General features: G+C 41.6%; 1 protein-coding gene across 7 annotated transcripts in view; it reads right to left on the bottom strand.

The window, feature by feature from the left end:
• Positions 1-21,602, bottom strand: part of CRB1 (crumbs cell polarity complex component 1) — a 219,743-nt gene that overhangs the window by 115,333 nt on the left and 82,808 nt on the right. For all 7 annotated transcript variants that reach the window (XR_007775369.1, XR_007775370.1, XM_050961360.1 and 4 more), the window contains 3 exons: positions 14,379-14,574; positions 10,626-10,765; positions 8,550-8,732 (listed from right to left, as the gene is read on the bottom strand). Coding sequence is in view for 5 of the 7 variants with exons in the window: in XM_050961360.1 (XP_050817317.1) it covers positions 8,550-8,732; positions 10,626-10,765; positions 14,379-14,574 (519 nt within the window). In the remaining 2 variants the exon portion in view is untranslated. The remainder of the gene's footprint in view (positions 1-8,549; positions 8,733-10,625; positions 10,766-14,378; positions 14,575-21,602) is intronic.

Raw genomic sequence — 21,602 nt, 5'->3', positions numbered from 1 at the left:
AAGTGAGTCCTCCAAGTAGCCTAGAGAGGCTGCAAGGAGCAGCCAATCTGGGCTCAGCATGCTCAGATAAGAGGATTTTCAGCATAGTGTGGCATGCGAAAAATGACTATCAATCTTTTCAAAGAAAAGGGGTTGGACCGACAGCAAACAAAGATGGAGACTGGAATTGAACACAGATGCGTCTATGAACTCCCAAATACATGCAAAGCACTTTCAGACTCACCTATTGGAGCTCTGCAGGGGGAGTGACTAATGGAACCGCATATGTAATTCAACTAGAATATTTTGTTAGGTTTCAGGAATTAAAAACAATCAACAGCAGAACTAGGGGAGGAGGAGGAATACTCAAAAGAATCTGCTCACTGTGAACACAGCTGATGACAGAGTGAATAGCTATTGTACTAGGATGCGGAGGATTGACGAAAGGTTAAAAGCATTGAAGAAAAGAAGTGTTATATGATCTACTTAAAGCATGTTCAAATGCTCTTTCAAGATCAGAGGCTTCAGAAGAGAGGGAAAAGTACTTTAAAGTGCTAATTGTCTTTTTTGTGTTGGGATTTTACAGGCAGTGAGTGTCTGCCAGGCCCTGAAGGTGTCATGTATTGATGTACAATACGTGCATACACCAGTCCTGTAGAGCAGGCTGATGCTGGAGACTGACTGGTCATAGTAGCACAATTTCCTTTTTGCCCCACATGCTTTTGGGCAGAGTAATGCCTGTGACATACAAAAGTGGCTACTGAGGGAACTTGGTTATTACACCCTTGAAACTAAAATGGACATGACAGCACTGTATAAATGTCTTCAGAAAAAAGAAGGGGGCTTGTAGCAGAATTTCTGCCAGTATATCATTCTAGTGTAGACAGGGCCTGACCCTTATTACCACTGAATCTCCTTTAAACTGCTCTGACTGTGTAAAGATGGGTGTTAATAAGATTAGGATGGAACAAATTAAAATTACCTTTGCCTCCATTTTAAGGCCTCTTGATACTGCCAGTGTGGTGTAAAGGTGGCCTCAGAGTAAATGAGAATCAAGTCCCAGTGCTGCACAATATATCTTAGGTACATTGTGGTTGACCTTTACACTGTTCCTGTTCCACAGATTGCAATAGAGTCACTCCTGATTTACACTGATGTAAATGAGAGAAGAATCAGGCCTGCTACATACAAACCTGAGCCATTCCAGACTATCAGATAAACAATGGAATTTGTTTTGTAGACATAGTGGTCTCAGGTGTTAGATTTCAGACTTTTTCCTTATTCCGTCTAAGTCTACCTAGGGTGTATGCCTAACAAGAGCAATCTCCTCTCCTTGAATTGAAGCACTATCATTTCTGGTCTGAGTAAGAATCACACGGTCTTATAATGGTCCAGAATCTGATGTGGCACGTCTACCAGGATTTTGATTCTAAGTGCATACCATGGCTACCATGGGGTATCTGATCCTAATTGAGAGGCCTAAGAGATCTTGTTGAGACCTGACCTAATTTGGCCATTGAGAGGTCAGAGGCTTATGAATTTATGCAGAATTTCACTTTTCTTTCTATGACCCCCAATAACTGACAGTATTACATCACTACAAATGTATTAGTCTTGTGTAACATGTCTGGTTACATGTTTGCTATACTCGGCCCTTATCACAAAATTGCTTACTGGCTGCTTTGCCAACCAATAGGCACCTCTCACCCAGCCACGTGGGGAGCTGTACCTTTAAGAGGCTTTGGCAAGAGCTAGTTGGAAGCCATTGTTATCTTATGCAGAGGCGCATATTACATAATCCTGATCAGTTAGAACTCAGACCTCTGTCAGACTCCTTGGCTCGGAGTGATCACTGCACACCACAGGCCATTCTCTCATATCCTCTGAAAAGTTTGGACAGGTTCTTGCCACTTTTACAACTTCCCAGGCTCTGCTAAGCCTAATAGGAAGTCAAAGTGAGCCTGGAATGATCAACCCCCGAGCTGTCTGTCTAATCTCTCTGTTCTGTCTGTCTTCAGTGTTACCAACTCTTGCAAATTTATCAGACATTTTGGCTTCTACTGGAGTGTGAGAAGCGGCAGTTCGCAGACAATATTCAGCCCTGCCATTGAGGAGAACTCTGTTTGATTGTCCAGCTTCTGAGGAAGAGCAGCCAATCAGAGCTATTGTAGGAGGCAGGCAGAACTCTGTCCCCTCCCCTCAAAAAACAGAGGAGATTATAGGTAGAAAAGGGGGGAGACAAAACAGCTTCATACCATTTTCACATGAGGTGATGGGGGAGGAGGGAGCAGAAAGAGTCCTGAGAGTTTAGGGTGGCTCTGCTCCCTCCTCCCTCTATCCTCCTGTGAGAAATGTGTTGGCTTCTCTCTGCTCCCCCATCTTCCCTTTCCATTGTCACAACACTGGGCCTGTAAAGGGAGATGCAGTGAATATCCCCTGCAGCTGCCCTCTTTCCAGGTGTGGGATGGGGAAGAAGACCCCTGAGGCTGCAGGAGGAGCAGAGGGTTCTGTGCGGCAAGGGACAGGTTTGGAGTTAAGAGGGCAGAACTGATCGGATGGCAGAACTGATTGGAAGGCAGGGTAAGTGCATAATTTATTGCTGGTCTGTGAAATGGGCAGATGTGGGACTATGTGGGAGAGGAAGAGCACAGCATACATGAATTAGAATATTGGGGTTTGGGGAGAAGATGGAAGCTCTGCACCAGCAGGCAGCGTTTTATACAAACCTGTGTCATTTGATCTTAGTTGGGTCTTGCAGCAAGAGTCAAAATCACCCTGCTGTGTAAATTCAGGAGTGTTGGCAGCACTGTGACTGTCACACAGACATTGGGGGTTGGTAGGGAAATTTAAAAAAACAACAGAGACAAAAATCATGAGATAATCTTTTAAAAAATATCAACCTCCCCTCCCCCAACTCATGATTAGGGGCTTTCTGATGCATGATGGTTGAGCATTTGGGGTTAGCACCTGTGTATAGTATCTTGTCCATTACTGTAGACCACAAATAATATTTATATCTGTATAATATTCAGGGCCCAATTCATCCACAGGGGCAGGAACTTTAATATGCAGCACCTGCTTCCACAGGAACAGCTGCACTAAAATGAGGAGTTACTTCCAGGTGGCATTGCTGTTGCTGCCCTTTGCCAGCGGTTTTACAAGAGGAGAACAGCTGTAAAATCTATCCAGGGCGCCATAAGCAGCTTGGCTTGAGAGGCTGCTTGGCAGTGGTGCATTGCAGCCAGCTATGCCTCGGTCTCATTCCTCTTCTCATCCAACCACTTGTGCTAAGCAATGAATGCACATACGACACCAGTGTGGTCACATCATTTTCTCATGCACTGCCCTAACATATTGGGAAAAGGGCCAAGGAGATTTAAAAGGAGAAAATAGAAAATGAAAATAATTCCTGTGCCAAAAACCTCTTGGGAACTCAGTATGCCAAAGCGAGCAACAGTGCTGGTGGCATAACTGGCAAGGTGGTTTAGTGTCAGAAAACCACCATAAATGGTAAAGTCCTTAATATGCAACGTTAAGTCAATTGGCAGCAGGCGTTGGGCATAATCACAAACAGCTTGGTTAGCTCTGCTGTCACTATCCTCACTGCAGCTTACGTAGCTTTATTAATGTAAAACTGCTGGGTTTTGCTGAGGGTTTTCAGTGCAGTCCTGCTCTCATTGAGACTAATGGCATAATTCCTATTGATTCCAGTGGTGCAGGATCAGACTCCAGCATCACCGCTCTTGTATGTTAACCTTCCATGGGGATCAATTCAGTTTTAGAATGTGTCTGCTTGGACAAACCTAGCAAGTTCTGCAGCATTTAAGTGGTTACATTCGGGATGCACTAATCTCCAGTGTATGCATTAGGCCTGGGGGGTTCATTTTTGTTACTATCTAGTGTAACAAGTCACTAGCAAATCAATAGTGTGTCCCCGTGTACAAAGCTGGTTTTGCTGAAATGTCAGTAAACATTTAATTAAATGTTTCCATGAATGGAAGTGAAAAGTTTAATCTTTTAGCCAACAGTATTCTTCAAACACATGGAGTACTAAGTCATACAGTACACACATCTCCAAGCCAGCACATTAGCAGCTACAGTGGTGAAACTCATATGTAAATGTCTGTGCATCTAGGCCCCAACTGAGCAAGTTACTTAAGTACATGCCTAATTTAACACCAATGGGACTACTCACTGAATTAATTAGTTATGCATGTGCTAAAGTACCTTGCTGAATCAAGGCCACAAAGTATAAATTTTAGTACAATAATTGTCTTCAGACAAAGCAGCAAATTACAAACATATTTTATCTTAAATAAAAAGAAAACCCAAACTATTAAAAGTACCTTTAAGATACAGACACTATAGTCAGAGAGAGCATCCACATTCTAAGGGCCTGATCCTACAAAGTGCTGAGTACCTCTTGAAATTTGAGCATCCTCAATGTCTATTGGCATAAAAGAGAGCTGATGATCTCAGCACCTTGTATGAGCTACTTGGCACCATGCAGCCTCTTTGGGGGACTTTGCTCCTCCCTACAGCCTTAAACTTCTATTTTCAATCACTTTCAACTCCCTCAAAAAATCCTCCTTGGGGATTAAATTCCCCAGACTTCTTTTTAGCTGAGAAGCAAATCTTTTTGGTGCATTTTAGATTCAGATCTGTTTAGCTGGCTTCGAGTCATCCAAATCTGGGGGGCGGGGAAGGGATTTTTCTCCTCTCCAACTCTTGGAGTAGGAGTGTCCATACACAAAATTTTAATTGTACAATTGAGACTCATTTCACCCAACCAACCACTATCAAAAAGTCAATACGGCCAGAGACTGTTTCTTTCTTTATCTCCCCCACAGATGTCCTGAGGCCTAAGATAGGCAATATTCTGCCCTGCAGTAAGTTCATTATCTTCTGACCCATTGGGCTAGAAAATGGGATTTCATACCTTCAAACAGGAGAGATTCTCAGTTTTCCACTGAGTTACAGCACTTACTTTTGACCTTATACATCTAACGTTTACAAAATCAGTGCCTGATCCAAAGGCCATTGAAGTCAATGGAAAGACTTCCATTGACTTCATTTTAGATCAGACCCTTAGGCAGTCTCACAGAACATATGGTGCTATTTCTCTCTGCTCCCCCACGGACAGTAGAGTACAACTATAAATGTTCATTGCTGTGTGCATGACTTATTGCAGCAAGGGATGGTGAAACTGTGCCCCAGTAGAAGAATGGGGACCAGATCTTTGGCTGGGGTAAATCAGTGTAGCTCTGTTGAAGTTATTCCAATTTACTCCAGCTAATGATTGACCCTAGCAGCTAGTCCCATGTATTAAATGGCAAAATGTGGCTCTACTGTGTTGTGGGTTTTTTTGGCTGTTTGAATTCATAAGTTTAATTTACATTCCGCTAAAATAAAATGGGTATAATAAAATGTATAAGATTATTTATTAAAGAGAACAAGCTTTGTTCTACTAATCCTTTGCTTTGATAACAATCTGTGGCTGCAAACAGTGTACTTAAACATACATGGATCTTTAGGTGTTAAGGTCAGAAGAACTCAAGATCTTCTGCTCCAAATACACAGACCTTTAACAAGCAAGCCAAAACAACTTAGCTTAGCCAGTTAATGGAACTGATAAGTAGACAACAGTGTCTGACATTCCACACAGTAGCAGGCAGTTCTACATATATTTATATACACATACACAAACCAGCAGCCAATACATTGCTGTGTGTGAACTTCATTCTGGATTTATCTCCAGACTGAGCAGTGCAACTGCTACAGACCTTGATCAACCCCCATCTTCCTTAATTCCCACAGAACAGTGTGATTTATTATTTGAAAGCCTGGATACCTGGCTCTAATTGGAGAAATAACTTACCACCACTAGAAGTGAATGTTTCCATTCTAGTCTCATGGAGATTTTAGCATCAGCATTTTTGACATACTAAGCAGCTGAGGCAGATTTTAAGTACGTTCATTTTCAGAATGTAGATGCTGCCTCTGACTATAGTGTCTGTGGGTATGTACACGCACTTATAAAAGACTGGGGTCTACTGAAAGGAATTGGGGCGGTTACTAGCACTGCACCTAAGGGCACCACATTCATCAGCACTACTCAGATTTTATTCCTTGGCAAATCAGTCTCACTGCATTATCTCTAACTCCAGCAGACAGTTTTCTCTAGTTGTTAGAGCAAAGCACTGGATGCCCAGGGGATCCTAGGATCCAGTTCCAGCAGAACAGCTGTCTTACTGTGTGACTTGGAGCAAGACACTTGACCTCCATGTACCTTGGCCAACCCAGCTAGGAAAGTGGCTAAAAGTTGGACCACTTTGAGAACCAGATGCTGTAGGTGAACTGTCCTGAGTAATGAGAATAAACCTGTTTTGCCACTGCCTCGCACAACATGTGGCTGCTGAATGGTTCTTCAGCAGCAGCTTCTACAACTATTCTTATGACACATACCTTCTTCCTGTGTCTAGCTAGTCACATATCACACTGAGTGCAAAGAGTGATGCTGTTCATTCTGACTTGCCTTTTTGCCCCCATGGTGCAGTCTACAGGATGACTACATAAATATAAACAAGGACTTTCAAAAACAGGGTCTAAAGTGATGCTCCTAAATTCATACACAGTCAATGGCTGCTGCTGGGTGCTCAGCACTTTTGAAAAATCAATTTTGGTGCCTAAATATGGATTTAGGATCCTAATTATTAAAAATATGTTGTATTCCACGTGCCCATATTGCACATACTCACATAGGATTTATACAGCTGTGCAATAGATTTAGCATTTGCTCAAGGCTTTTGTAGAGTAGAGAGTATCTGCCAAGCCCTAATTTCATCTAGGCACAGAGCAGATAGCACAGCTATTATTATTTATTGTTAATAAACATTCACATAATGCCAAACTTTACAGAGAATACAAAATACACTGTCCCATCCCTAGAGAGTGTCTGATGTAAGGGCTGGATTCTTCTTCATCCTGAGCAGTATCTGACCCTATAAGTAGTCCCACTGACATTTGTGGGACTACCTGGGGGGTAAGAGTGGGTAAGGTTGGCAAAATCAGAGCCTCAATCAGGCAAATCTGACACGTGAAGGTGAAAGAGAGTGGAGCGGAAGGGAGGGATGAAGGTGAAACCAAAGAACAATAATAGTAGCCATATTGAACAGCATGTGGATTTTTAAAATAGGCTAATAGGGGAGGAACAGAGAGCTGAGGGATGCAAGGTGGGGATGGATGTAAGGTGAGAGAGGAGGTATTTGGAGAAGAGTGATGGAGCTGACTATACAGGGGGAGGGATGGACATCTCAGACAGAACAAAGTGCACTGGCAATACCTGGTGACAGGATAGGGAAGGATAGTTAAAGGGAAAGAATGGAGCAGAATCATTTAGAGTCCCATTGCCACTCTGTGGAAATTCATCCAAAATCCAGAGAGACAGACAGAGGGAGAGAATTGCAGAAGAAAAATCATTTTCTGTACCTGCTGAGTCAGAGAGGTCAGTCGTGCTACCCACTGGAGGACATGGCAGATTTTATAAACCACTCAGGAGGTGAATGGAATGTCAAATTGAAGACAGGTAAAATTTATCCCTTCTATTTTTAATGACTCATTCTTTTTTCTTGGAGACTAGGAGAGTGGAGTTGACAAGGCCAGACTGTAAATCCAGAGCCTTACACTACTGGGCTTTTTAAAAGGATTAATACATTAGATAACTGAACATGAAACTCAGGACTGACCTACCTTTCTATTATAGAATTATGATTATCGCTAAAAGATTTTTGTTAGACATACAAACTCCTTTGAAGTTAATTTTCATTTAAGATGTAGAAGCTCACCAGTGCCTTACATGACAGATGTATCAACGAAACTGCATTTCAGTCATTGTGAGGAGGGTTACCACCAATACCTAGATTCCACAATATGGAGTGTGTTAGGATTGCAGAGATTGAGAGAGAAATTGTAAACTTGTCAAGTAGAATTCTTACTTCATTTCTTATTTACAAATGTGTCATCATTGTTAACACTCATTGCTCATTGTAGAATGTTATAAATGTGCACAATGATCCTCAAACAGATAAGAAAAGAAGTCCTTACCAAAAGGAATTTTTAGTAAAATTCGAACAAATGCAATAAGAGCAACAGTGTTCCAAGCACAAAAATGCAGAGGGCACAAGGTCTCTCTTTCTGTCTCCTTGCTCAGGGATTGGTTTGGATGTCAAATTTAGCAACTTGCTACCTGGTAACTTGCTACCCTCACAACTCCTTTTTTAATAAATTAGTAGTCCCTCTGTAATTAGCCATTCATTTAAATTAAGTAGCCTGTTGCTTTTATTAATTAGCTTTGTTACTGAAGTGTGTGGCAGTTATTTTTTTTTATTTTATTTTATTTTTTTTATTTGTAGACTTGGGAGCCTTGCCCTCAATATTTCTGCTAAAAATACATATTTACTATGACCACAAGGGGGACCCTTTGCACTATGTCACCTATACAACATGTAACTATATTTAAGCCATAGGATACTGTAACAGATTATATCTTCAGTTTTTCCCAACAGGCTTACCTGTGAATCCTGGCCGACAATTACACACATAACCCGATGCTCTGTTGTAGCTGAAATCTGCTGGCAGTTCTAGAATATGTCCATACCAGGTTGTCCAGGACAGCTCCACACATTCACTCTGGTAGAAGCATGGATTACTGCTGCATTCATTTACATCAATCTCACAATGGGAACCTGCATACCCTGTGGAATAGAAATCAGGTGTTTGACTCAGTCTTGAAAAACATATGAGTGTCCCTGGATAAGTAAGTCACTTAAGATGTGCTGTAAAAAGTTTCAGTTCTCGAGGAGAAACGATTGTTTCCAAAATTGTAGTCTCATAACAAATACCTAAAAGAATATTATTCCTCCTTTATTTTCCCTGAATTCCACAACAAGAATGTGTCATTGTCAAACAATCTCCATGGCCAGTGTGATGGCAGAGAGTAGTCAGAACCAATATTCTGGATTTGAAAATATTGAGCTCCATAACCTATGGATAAATCTGGATACAAACTTTACAATGTGTCAAACTGGAACCGTGGATCTGAATGCCCTATGAGGTTCAAAAGGTGCAGTTAAGCCTTTTTATGTTTTCTGTTTTTACTGTTTTCTTTCTGCTGCTGTTTTATGGTTCCAAAAATCCACAGCAACAGGTGCTAACTAGAAGCAGGAAGTACTGGTAAACTAAGGAGAAAGAGATGATTCTTATAACATTTTTTGCCAAGTTTTGCAAACCCAAAAGGTTATAAATGTTTACAATAAGCATCCACACTTCGAAGTGATTAGCTTCCAGCACAACTTTAAGTGTTATCCATTACTATTCCAAGCTTTTCTCAGTTTTTTGTGCCTGTTTGTTCAGTTAGTATTCTTTGTCCAAGAGGAGCCTTACTTGGAAGCAGCTGGCCTTTTCCAACCATTGTTTTTTTCTGTTTTATTGGTTCCGTTTTTCCAAATACATCATTTACACCTTGGTAATAAGCAAGTAGCAGTTGCAGCTGGACTAGAACGAAACCACTCAGTTCTAAAGCTCTCAAGGAAGGGATAAGAGTAAGAATCCTCAGCTTTACTTCAATGCCAGTTCAATTGTACACACATTTCAAAAATAGCAGGGCATATAAAAGAAGGATGGTAATTGTGTGATTAAGGCAAAGGACTGGGAATCAGGAAATGTTCTTGGCTTGACTGCAAGCTTCACAGGAGTGTAGGGAGGCCAAATAAACTAATGTTTGTAAAGTGATTTTAGCTTCTTGAATGGAAGGTGCTATAGAATGCAAAGACTTGTTATTCCTGAGATTTCTCCATAATCCTAAGAATTCTGTCAAATCGATGCATTTCTAATGCAACAATCACCTTATTATCTGAGCTCCCACTACACTATAGTAAGCAGGAAAACAATCTACCAACATACAAACTAACCACAATGAGTCTCTCTGGAAACTATAGTGTCTGCATCCTGTCCAGGGATGCAGGAGCATTTTCTCAAACAACTGTCTCTGAAGCAGTTCCTCAGTTTAGTGGGACATGGCTGCATGAAGGGGCACAAGACTCTGAAACTGCACCTTGTGTGCTGACCCTTGTTCTGACTTGTAAGGACCTGCACTCAGAGGTCCACTGGAGGTTGGTTTCCAAAATCCACTTATAGCTCAAGTTATTTCCAGATGGAGCATTCAACATGTTGTGTGGGAGCACCAGGGTTCTCATTTCAATCGAAAAGTCCATTTGTGAAGACTAAAAACCTGGCGGCAGCAGCAAGAGTTCCCTTGTCCCATGTGCTGATGAATTAAGCATGTGATTGGGAAGTAAACCCCAGATTGTAGTTCCAACTGTGCTAATGACTTGACTTAATAATACTTTGTATTTTGTTCATTTTGACCTCATATGAGGTCACTTGTCCTCAGCTGGGGTAAACTGTCAGAGTTCCATTGAAGCCAATGGAGCTATACTAAGGTTCTGTCCCATGAACCCTTTCCAAGGCTGGTCACATACAATATTTTTAAATGTATGTAGGTTCTTGTTTTCTTGTAGCTGTAGAGTTGTGTGGACATTTCTTCTTTAAAGGGAAGGAGAATGCTTGTAAGGGAATGCAGAGCTTACCTGGCCAACAGTGGCATGTATAATTCTCAGCGCTGTCCTCACAGGTAGCATTATTGTGGCATGGTTGGGACTGGCATAACGGAATTAAGATTTCACAGTGCAGGCCCATAAATCCAATACTGGTACAGTTGCAGCTATACCTGCAATACAAAAGGCTGACACTGAGTCCAACTAGAAGTCATTATGATGACTCATATATATCTTTGGACTGAATTGCTTTTACACTGGAAACATTTTGTATAGCATCCTGTGCTGAGATGACCCATTTAAAATGAAAACTCTTTTTTAAAGTTGAAAGATCAGGGCAGGGACTGTGCCTCCTCCTGTGTTTGTACCTAGCACATTGTGGGCACCATGGGAAATAAATAATAATAGTACTTATTATCATGTAAAAGCACAGTGCCTTGCAAGCCTAACTGACGCACTCATAACACTTTCAAGTAGGGTTGCTTTCCCAGCCTTGGGTCTTCTGGCTAAGGAACTAGACTGGGATTCAGGAGATCTGGGTTCAATCCCTGGATTTACCACAGACTTCCTGTGTAACCTTGGGCAAGTCTTGGTGCCTCAGTTCCCCATTTATAAAATGTAGCTAATAATACTTCCTCTCTTATACTGACCTATGTCTGCCTGTGTCAAATGTGGGGAGAAGGACTTCTGTGATCAACTACATAATTTTCAGCCTGAGAGGAACTCTTAAAAGTATTCTCAGAACAGGCAGACATAGGTCAGTATAAGAGAGGAAGTATTATTTCAGAGGAAGTCTTATTTAAGTATTATTTAAGAGGAAGTCTATTTAAGCTGTAAACTCTTCAGGGCAAGGACCACTTCTTACAATGTGTAGAGCTAGCACAATGAGGCCTCTGTGTGATATTGTAAGAAAAATAATACTAATATCTCTTTAACTTCAGAGCAGTGCTATAGTTTTCCATTCAGAAAAAAATTAGCTTGTGCATGAAGATGAGATATGAATATGTGCAGTAGTGAGCTATCAGCAGGCCATCAATAGTGCCTGCTTTTTAATCCATTGTGCTGATTTCAGAAATGCCAACTGTGTCACATTACACACAGTATCTTGTAATCGCACCATGATATGTCATACCTCCTATGTTGCTGGCATGATCCACGTAAACACCTAATGCAACACATGCCATACAAAAAGAAAGGCCTCTGCAAAATGGCTGAGTTATAATATGCTTGTTGGGGTGATTTGCATTTCGTCTTTATCTAGTAAGAACAGGGGATCTGTGTATGTCATCAGAAAGTAAATTAATTCAGCTACTATATTAGATTTCCTTTATTTTGAAAAAAAATCCATTGGCTTTTGTGCAATTAAAACCATGAAGACTTCTGACTGAACATGACATGACATCTCTAGCCTTGAGATAAAAAGACTACACTTGTTTTGTGATGTCAGGGTTTAACTCCAAAGCCTTATTCTGGAGAAGCAAGTAATGCTGTTGAACACCAGAGCATAATGTGATATTTCTACTGTAGTATTGACATTCTACAGTATTTCTTTGAATGGTAGGAAAAAAATTCACAATGGGGAAAATTCATTTGGGGAAAATTCACAATGGGGGAAATAGCATGTGTGTAACACTGCTAAAACCAATGGGTATGTAGACTTAGACCACGGATGAATTTGGTCCAGTGTGTATGGAATTTGGGAAGTCAAATGTGGGGAGAAGGACTTCTGTGATCAACTACATAATTTTCAGCCTGAGATGAACTCTTAAAAGTATTCTCAGAACAGAAAAATGTCATTTCTTTTGTTAGTTTTTATTATGTTTCCTTGATATATTTTCTGCTTGATGAAGATCTGTATTTGGAGAAGGGATTTATCCCCCTTTAGCCCATCCTCTCCCTTGACCCAGAAATGAAGTCACAGTGAATTTTCAAATAGCATTGCTGGCGCTGTCAAATCTGCATATGTATCTATTTCTCATGTACACTCAATTATTACACATTGCAATGGTTTGCTAGGGGATCCTTGAGGTTAACTTGTACAGAGGATTTGGTTTGCATAATTAATAAAAGAAGGGCAGGGTGGGTAGAAAGCCCAGTGAGGCTCTAAATTCCCCACGCATACCTCCTAGTGCCGAGGGTGTGATTTCATTGGTGTATGCATCTAAGAGAAATCCCCATGTTCCCTTAAGCAGGTCACCAGACCGATTTTTCTGGGGGTGCCTTACTTCAGATCTCACAATGTGCAAAATAGCTACTTGTCCAGAGCAGTGCTTGTTTTAGGCCTGACCCAAATCCCTCTGAAAGTATTTCCATTGGTTTCAGTGGGCTTTGGATCAGGTCCTTTGAGCACACACAACTATACTTTGTGTGTGCACATATTGGTATTTTGTGGGTGCAGGTTAGGTACCAGTGTAAATCGGCAGACACTCTACTGATGTCAATGTAAAATGTAAAACTGGTTTCAGAGGACGGTTGGGCCCAGTGTGTCAAGTTCTGCCCTATGTTACACCCATGTAACCTCACTGAAGGCAATAGGGTTTCAAGACTGAAGATGAAGGAAGAATTTGGCCTAGTGTTTGAATTAATAGCTCATAATGCAAAATCTGTGACTTCACAGTCATGTTCATAGCAGTAGATTGTCCCATCAAAGGATTATAACTTCACTGCAGGATGAGGTAGAAAGAAGAAATGAGGATATGAAGAATAAAAGCTTTCTTCTAACTCAAACACCTTAATAAGAGGAGCGATGGCAGAAAAGGACTGGCTATCTTTGTATTTCAAATTTGCTCTGCTGTCCAAGCCCCTTTTAATGTAATTAGTGTGCAGATTCTTTTTCATTATGATTACCAAATTGACCTCCAGAAACATTGCAGTATAATCAGTCACTTCAAAGCATTCCTACATGTGTCACAGTTTTGGTCTCCACTAGGTAAATGAGTGTGATCTGGTCTGGCTAGAATGAGCATTATTGCTGCTCACAATATGCGTGTGTCCTCAAAAGGTCTCAGGCTTTCTAAATGACTCTGCCGAGCAGGTGTCAGATGCAAGGTGACCTCTTTCTCTCACTCCACTATGCTTGAACTGCACTGGAAAATCAAGAATTGCTTTGTATTGCTCAGAGTCATTTAGTACTACAGAAAGGGAATTCTACAAGGTTAGTGTACTGTTGCAATATGGTGCAAAAGTTCATTGCTGGAACATGATCTTTATCCTCTTGTGAATTAAAGTCAAGCCCAGGCTCTTAATGACCTGGCTTTTCTGATGGATTTCTTTATAACTGGTACTTTCAAAATAGCCCCTTATGGTTACTATTACCCTGTCTTTCACTTTTCTTTAATGTTTCTATTCTTTCAAAGTGGACAGCTGAACAATGCCAACATGTTATATTTTGTATACTTCCTCATCTTGATTAAGAAACTGAAGTTTTGGCAGATTAATATGATTTTCAAGATTTGTTTTATCAAAATGGCGCAGAATTCATCTTTAAATAATAGCTGTGCAGAGTTGACTAAAGAGCACTTTGTAAAGTTACAAATGTGAAGAGTCTACCTAGCAAATCAGTCTTTGCAGCAGACTCCCATTGGTTTACCAGCTCTGGGCCCAATCTTGCATTTCTTAGTGCCCCCAAACTTGCACTCAAGTCAGTGCAGGATTGGGTCCTCTTTTAGTAAATGAAATCAACAATTTGACATCTCAGGTAACCAGATGTTATTTCAACCTATTAGTGTTCAAGTTAAAGAGCATCGGTCCTTCTTGTGAATGTTACCCTATATCTAGGATACATACCGATTAACATCATCTATACACTGCCCTCCATTGAGGCATGGCTGACTGGCACACTCATCAATGTTGATTTCACAGAGTTCACCTAGGAATCCAAGTGCACAGGAACAGAAATAGCTACCCAAAGTATCATGACAGGTTGCACCATTTAGACAAGGCTGTGACAAACACTCGTCAATTTCCAGCTCACAGTTTATACCTTTAAAAAAAAAGAAGTTTAGCAAAGTGTTAATTCTTCAGGTTTTCTCTGGGAACACTTTAAATGTCATATTTATGTAAGCTTTCTTCAAGCAGGTATCTCTTTTAGAAAACAATTTGCCTCTTCAGTAGGGATTGCAAGATTACATTTTTGCAGATTTGGGGGAATTTACAGAAGAGAAGAGAAGAGAACAGAACAGAACAGCTTTCATTCACAAGGAATATGGTAATTACAAGCACATCTTATTATCTAAGTATTCGCATGAAAACTAAACCCTTTGATTTTCAGATTACTTACACCATGTTACAACTAAATTTGTATTTAATAGCATCTGTGAGGAACTAGTCACTTAAAGAAACTCTCTCATTATTGGTAGGCCTCACAGTTAGTTGAATTAATTGGAAGATTGTCTCATTGCGTTGGTCTTTGCCCTTTGCAATTCATAAATATGCTAGTGTGTGAGATATCTTGTAGACAACAGAAGGGCTGTTACAATACTGTATTGTAACAGCCCCTCTGGGATGTTCTGTAAAGTTACCTCAACTCTGAAGTATGTTTACCCAGATTCAGGATACCATGCAGGTTAAAAAAAAAAAAGCCTCTTCTATCTATTCCAAGGGATGCTGGTATTATTTGATAAGTAATGTTTTTCTTTGGAGCAGGAAATTCTCCTAATACCATTTTTAGCACCATTGCTTTCTTGTTAGCTAAATGGAGGGCAGGGGATTCCACTGAAACTTTGATTATGCCATCCAAATTTTGCAACTCACATTTATTCAGTGGAGATAGTGTAGCTGGCAGAACACTTGCAGTTGGCAGGTTAAAACCATCAGAAAAAAATATTTATTATTTTAAAAAAATTAAATTAAAAGTGCATAAAAATAAGAAAATCTTGCACCCAGAGCAACATCTACAAAGTGTTCCCTTTGTTTGGCTTTGCAGAAAATGAAATGCTTCCTTGCTCCTAACAGTAATTCAGAGAAAGCATATGTTTTTGCAGAGAGTGAGGAAGGTCAAAGTTCAAATCCAATTTGCTGTCTTGCTTGGTCGTCTTCAGAATCCAGCTTTCATGGTCAAGACCTGGGTTATTAATTCTAACATAGTGACAGACTCCATTCCACATGAGAAATAAAATGTATCTTAGAACAAGGTGTCCCTAAATACAACATGGTTTTATTTGTGGTATAGATATGTCTTTTAAGATCTGTTAAATCAGACTATGGAATCTTCATGTAAAAATTAAGGCTCCTCCTCACATTTTTCAGGTACATAAAAAACCAACAACCTTGGGGCAGATATTCAGCTAGTGCAAATCAGAACTATGACAATTTACACCAGATAAGGATCCAGCCCATTTATTTTCAAATTACAAACTTTGCCTGTTTTAGTACTTGAAGTCTGCTCCTGTTCCCAGCTGAGGCCGTGGGCTTATAACCAACGTAACTGTGTTACTGTTACCTTGTCATTCTCCCTTCCTCAATGCTTGTTTCATCCACCTCCCTTGTCATATGATTTGACTGTCTGCTCTTTGTCTCTTTATATTAATTGTGGGTACAGTGACTAGCACAGTAGGGTCCTGATTAAGACATCTGGGTGGCACCACAACACAGTACAATAACAATACTGAAGTCTAAACTGAAGGCTAAACTTCTATTAATTTCAGTAGGAACAGGATTGGGCTTGTAGGCCCTGATTCTGAACCACTAAAGTTATTGGGAGTTTTGTGCCTTTGACTTCAGTAGCAGTAGGATCCGGCCCTTAATGTATAGGATCAACTACCTATCTATAATTCCAAAGTTCCCTCTCGTGCCGCTTGTGTACACTGCTCATCTGTTGAAAACTGAAGCCAATGGGGGTTTTGTTGCTTGCGAATTGAGGCTGGGATTTGCAAAGGGGCCTTAGAAGACTTAAGTGCCCAACTCCCCTTGGCATTTAGTGGGAATTGGTATTTGATGTCACCCAATACATTAGAGTTTAGAAGGGGGCAGGTAGACCATAAGGACTCAAAAGCAGAGACCATGTTCCATCCTCACTGACCCCTAGGAACATGTTGCTTACATCTTAGAATAACAGGGTTGGAAGAGACCTCAGGAAGTCATCTAGTCCAATCCCCTGCTCAAAGCAGGACTAATCCCCAGACAGATTTTTACTCCAGTTCCATAAGCGGCCCCCTCAAGGATTGAGCTCACAACCCTGGGTTTAGCAAACCAATGTTCAAACCACTGAGCTATCCCTCCCCCCTTGATTTAATGCTGCTGGCCTCACCTTCATTAGTCAGGGCTACATTGTGACCTGTATGCCTGCATGAGCACCTTGGAGGGAGATGCAATGTGTGCTGGAGGGTAAGAATCCTTGTGGAGACTCCCCAGCAGCATACACCAGCATAGCACTTACATCACCCTTGGAGAGGGCATGCTGTGCTCCACGTTCCACACTTGCCCCTCCCTCACCCTGCTCCCTTTCAGGCAGACAATGCCAGTAAAGGCACTAGGATGAAGTGTGGTCTCTGCTCTTCAGCCACACTATGGCTGTCCTCTGCATGAGGTACAGTCTGGGGCTCTCTTCCCCATTACCTACTTATGCAGGGGCTTGAATTTAAAACAACAGCCTGGGGTAAAACAAATCTCTTGTTTGCTCATCAGTGACTGGAGTTCCTTTTGTCTTTCATTTGCCTCTTTAGTCCTGTTTTGTGGCAATGCTAAGATACAGAGGGGGCAGACACTTGGATTTGGGCTATTGCTCACCTTCATAAATTGTTGTAGCTCTGCTCTTAGCCAGCTGATGGTGAGTTCATCCTGCTCATTTTGGTTCTGTTCCCAATGCACAGTGCTCTGACCTTGTCTGCACTGAGGATTTCAGGGAAATTGCCTACTCATGCTCAACTACTGTTGTGACTTTGCTGGTGCTAGCAAGGGTAGGAGCTCTAAGTGAGTTTTGATGACATAGGGATGATAACCCCAGCAGCCTTTTTACTCCAGTGCTCCCACTCTTGCTAGGACCAGGACTAGAGCAATGAAAGAGATTTCCCTCAGACTGGTCCTAGCCTTTGAGTTTCCATGTGCAATATTCTGCTTGCTGAGAATTAGACTTTGTTGACTTTTGTTTTTACTGAACTTTGAACTCGTGCTGAATTTGACTAACCCCAATGTCCGGTTAAACCTAAGTTTCATCACAAATATTTTTACAAAACAAATAGATTCCTTTTATTCAGGTCCATTTTAAAATCACCTTTGACTCAATAGCTAGGGGTAGTAGTAATGACTAGTGGTTTGGTAGCACCTACTCAAGGATCTTGAAAGGCCGCCTCAGCCTGATCCTCCGCTATTAAAGTCAATACAAGCAGGATTGCAACCTATCAGCCTGAATGACTCAAGTTTTACCCAGAGTCACACCAGAAGTTCATGACGCTGCCCAGAACAGAAGCCAGGCCTGTGTTACTATGACAAAACTGTGTTTTATAGCCTCTGCAAACATCATATGAATACTGCCCATGGAATCCTAATTCCCTCCACAAATCTACTTTCTGCTTTTTGTTCTTTAGTTCCAGAAGGGCTGTATGCTTCATTTTAGCTATGATAGGTGTTGTCTGCACTCATCTTGCTGGAAGCAGCAGTGAGAATAGTGCGGTGCTCTGACCTTCAGCTGCTTATCTCCTTGCCATTTGCTCACAGACAAAATAGCAGTGTCTCTGTACTATATTCAAATTTGTGGCATTTGAGAGCGCCACAGACAGGCACATACAATATGAATCAAATCACTTTCAGCAAGTATCCTGCTTGTAATTATCAACCCTAACAGCCTGTCTTATATCATGACTTTAGAGCTCATTAATATTTCTTATATGATGGGAAACTCCCACTGGAAAAAAAATTGTTGCTAGAGATATAATTCTGAAAAGGAGCAGAATGTTACAGTCAGCCAGGCACACAGGGAAAAAAAATTAATGTAGGGTCAGGAGATGGCAACATTTGCAATATAAAGACAATGAATTGTCACACATTATTTTTTGTGTGCGCTAAGGGGTAATTCAGACATTTTGAAGGCTTGATTAGAAAACCAAAAATAGTTCTTAGACAAATGATCTGTTTTTCATAGTCCCCTGTTTGCCAAGATAGCTTTGAAAAGCTTTCTATAAGCTTTCTATAGCCTCCATCAATGGTCAGATTTAAAACCAGGTTGTAGAACATACAAAATTCCAGATCTGAACATACCCAAAGCTTGGGAAAGTTTGGTTCCAGACTCATGCCCAGGTCTGCCAAAAGAATAAATGAATACATAGCATCAGCACCACTTAGGCCTTGTCTACACTGCAGAGTTTTGTCACCAAAAGGCAGCTTTTGGCAATGAAACAGTAGAGGTGGACACAGTGTGATGCTACTTTTGGTGACAAAACTCTGCAGTTTCAGTGGCAAAATAAAACCACCTTGATGAGAGGCATAAAGGTTTTTACAGCAAATTTAAAGTGACAAAGTATCAATGTAGTTTGTTATATTGTTATATCACCATAACTGGCCTCCCCTAGTATCCCACAATGCCCACTGTAACCGCTCTGCTCACTGTTTTGAACTCAGCTGCCCTGCAGGCATGCACTCTTCCCCTTTCAAAGCTCTGGGAAGTTCTGACAGCTGAGCTTGCCTCTCAGCTCCTGAACAAAGACCAAATCATTAACGTGGAATCTTCCTGTTCAACCCCTGCACTAGGAACACAGAGGCAGGCAGGCAGGCAGGGCCGCGCGCGCCTGTGTGTGTGAGAGAGAGAGAGACTGCTGTGCTGTGCAGAGCCAGGGAGGGAGGTGGGGGCTGATGTCGGGGGTGTCACTCTTCCCCTGCCTCATGACTGGTTCCTTCCAGCAGCCATCTGAATTTAGAGTGACAGACTCACTCTCCCCCAACACACACTCTGTCTCTTCCCCCCATGCGCACACAGTCCGTGTCACAAACTCTCTCCCCGCCACACACACACGGTTGAAAAGCAGCTGGCAATCTAGTCGGCTGCCCATGGAATGATGGGATTGAGAAGCCTGCATCATGTGATGCTGTACCTGCCCCATAGCCTTAGTCTCTGCACTAAATCTTAATTTACCTAATCTCGCATTCCTATCATACATAGACCCCCCATTGACTTAAATGGAGCGCCCGCTCTGCACAACTACAGGAAGGCATAAAAGCTCCCTTTTCACCAGATAATGATAATGATAATTATTATTTATACAGTTTCCTAAATTGTATAAGGCAGGATGTCCAAGATGTTCTATTCCTCCATCAGTATTCATAGTCAACATCTGACATTTGATAAGGGTTTTATTCATTGTGGTGAGGTGGACTAGGCCCAGAGGTCCCCTGCTGGAGGCCTCAATGTCCTGCCACACCCATCCCAGAAAAGGAGCAGTGGAGCTAAGTCCTCCAAGAGGCCTAGAAAGACTGCACAGGAAGCAGCCAATCAGGAGGTGACACTGTAAGGGGCTAGCCAATCAGAGGGTTGCAGGCTAGCATTAAAGGAGCCGCTGTGGTGCCCAGACTCAGTTCCTTGCTGGAGCCAAAGAAGTGTAGTTTGTGCCCCTGGCTGGCCAAAGGGAACTGTAGCACTATGGACAGCTCAGTGCTGGCAGGGACCAGGGCAGTAAGAAAGGGCTCTTGGCTGGCTGCTGGGCCTGAACATAGATGCACCTTTAGGTAAGGGTGAAGCATTGGTGAAGCCATGGGGAAGTGGTCTAGGACACTGAAAGCAGTTTAGTTAAAGGACAATGCCTTGGGTGGCTGCTATTCTTAGGGTACCTGTGCTGGCACCTGGAGTAGAGGATAGGCCACTACTGGCTCAATATCAGGGCTCATGGCTCAATGGTTGATCACAGGATGACTATGAGCCACCAATGTGATATAGCCGTTAAAAAAGCTAATGTGGTTTTAGGATGCATCAGGTGAGGTATTTCCAGTAAAGATAAGGAGGTGTTAGTACCGTTATATAAGGCACTGGTGAGACCTCATCTGGAATACTGTGTGCAGTTCTGGTCTCCCATGTTTAAGAAGGATGAATTCAAACTAGAACAGGTACAGAGAAGGGCTACTGGGATGATCCGAGGAATGGAAAACTTGTCTTATGAAAGGAGACTGAAAGAACTTGGCTTGTTTAGCCTAACCAAAAGAAGGCTGAGGGGAGATATGATTGCTCTTTATAAATATATCAGAGGGATAAATATCAGGTAGGGAGAGGAATTATTTAAGCTTAGTACCAATGTGGACACAAGAACAAATGGATATAAACTGGATACTGGGAAGTTTATACTTGAAATTACACCAAGGTTTTTAACCATTAGAGGAGTGAAGTTCGGGAACAGCCTTCCAAGGGGAGTAGTGGGGGCAAAAGACATGTCTGGCTTCAAGACTAAGCTTGATAAGTTTATGGAGGGGATGATATGATAGGATAGCTTAATTTTGGCAATTAATTGATCTTTGATTGTTAGCAGATAAATATGTCCAACGGTCTGTGACGGGATGTTAGATGGGGTGGGATCTGAGTTACTACAGAGAATTATTTCCTGGATGCTGGCTGGTGAGTCTTGCCCACATGCTCAGGGTTTAACTGATTGCCATATTTGGGGTCAGGAAGGAATTTTCCTCCAGGGAAGATTGGCAGAGGCCCTGGAGGTTTTTTGCCTTCCTCTGCAGCGTGGGGCACAGATCACTTGCTGGAGGATTCTCTGCACCTTGAGGTCTTCAAACCACAATTTGAGGACTTCAGTAACTCAGACATAGGTTAGGGGTTTGTTACAGGAGTGGGTGGATGAGATTCTGTGGCCTGCATTGTGCAGGAGGTCAGACTAGATGACCATAATGGTCCCTACTGACCTTAAGTCTATGAATACCAGGGCTGAGATGGTTTAAAGACTGTAGACACACCCAGCCAGGCAGGAGCACTTGAGTACCATGCTGTTATATTCAGACACAACATAATGTACCTTGGGTTAAACCTGTCATGTTTCTTATAATACATTCCTGTTTCTAACTTTCTAACTCTTATTCAATCAATGC

Source organism: Gopherus flavomarginatus, chromosome 7 (genome assembly GCF_025201925.1).
Source record: "Gopherus flavomarginatus isolate rGopFla2 chromosome 7, rGopFla2.mat.asm, whole genome shotgun sequence".
NCBI lineage: Eukaryota > Metazoa > Chordata > Testudines > Testudinidae > Gopherus > Gopherus flavomarginatus.
Note: the sequence above shows the minus strand (reverse complement) of the source record. Positions and strands in the feature narration are given on the sequence as shown.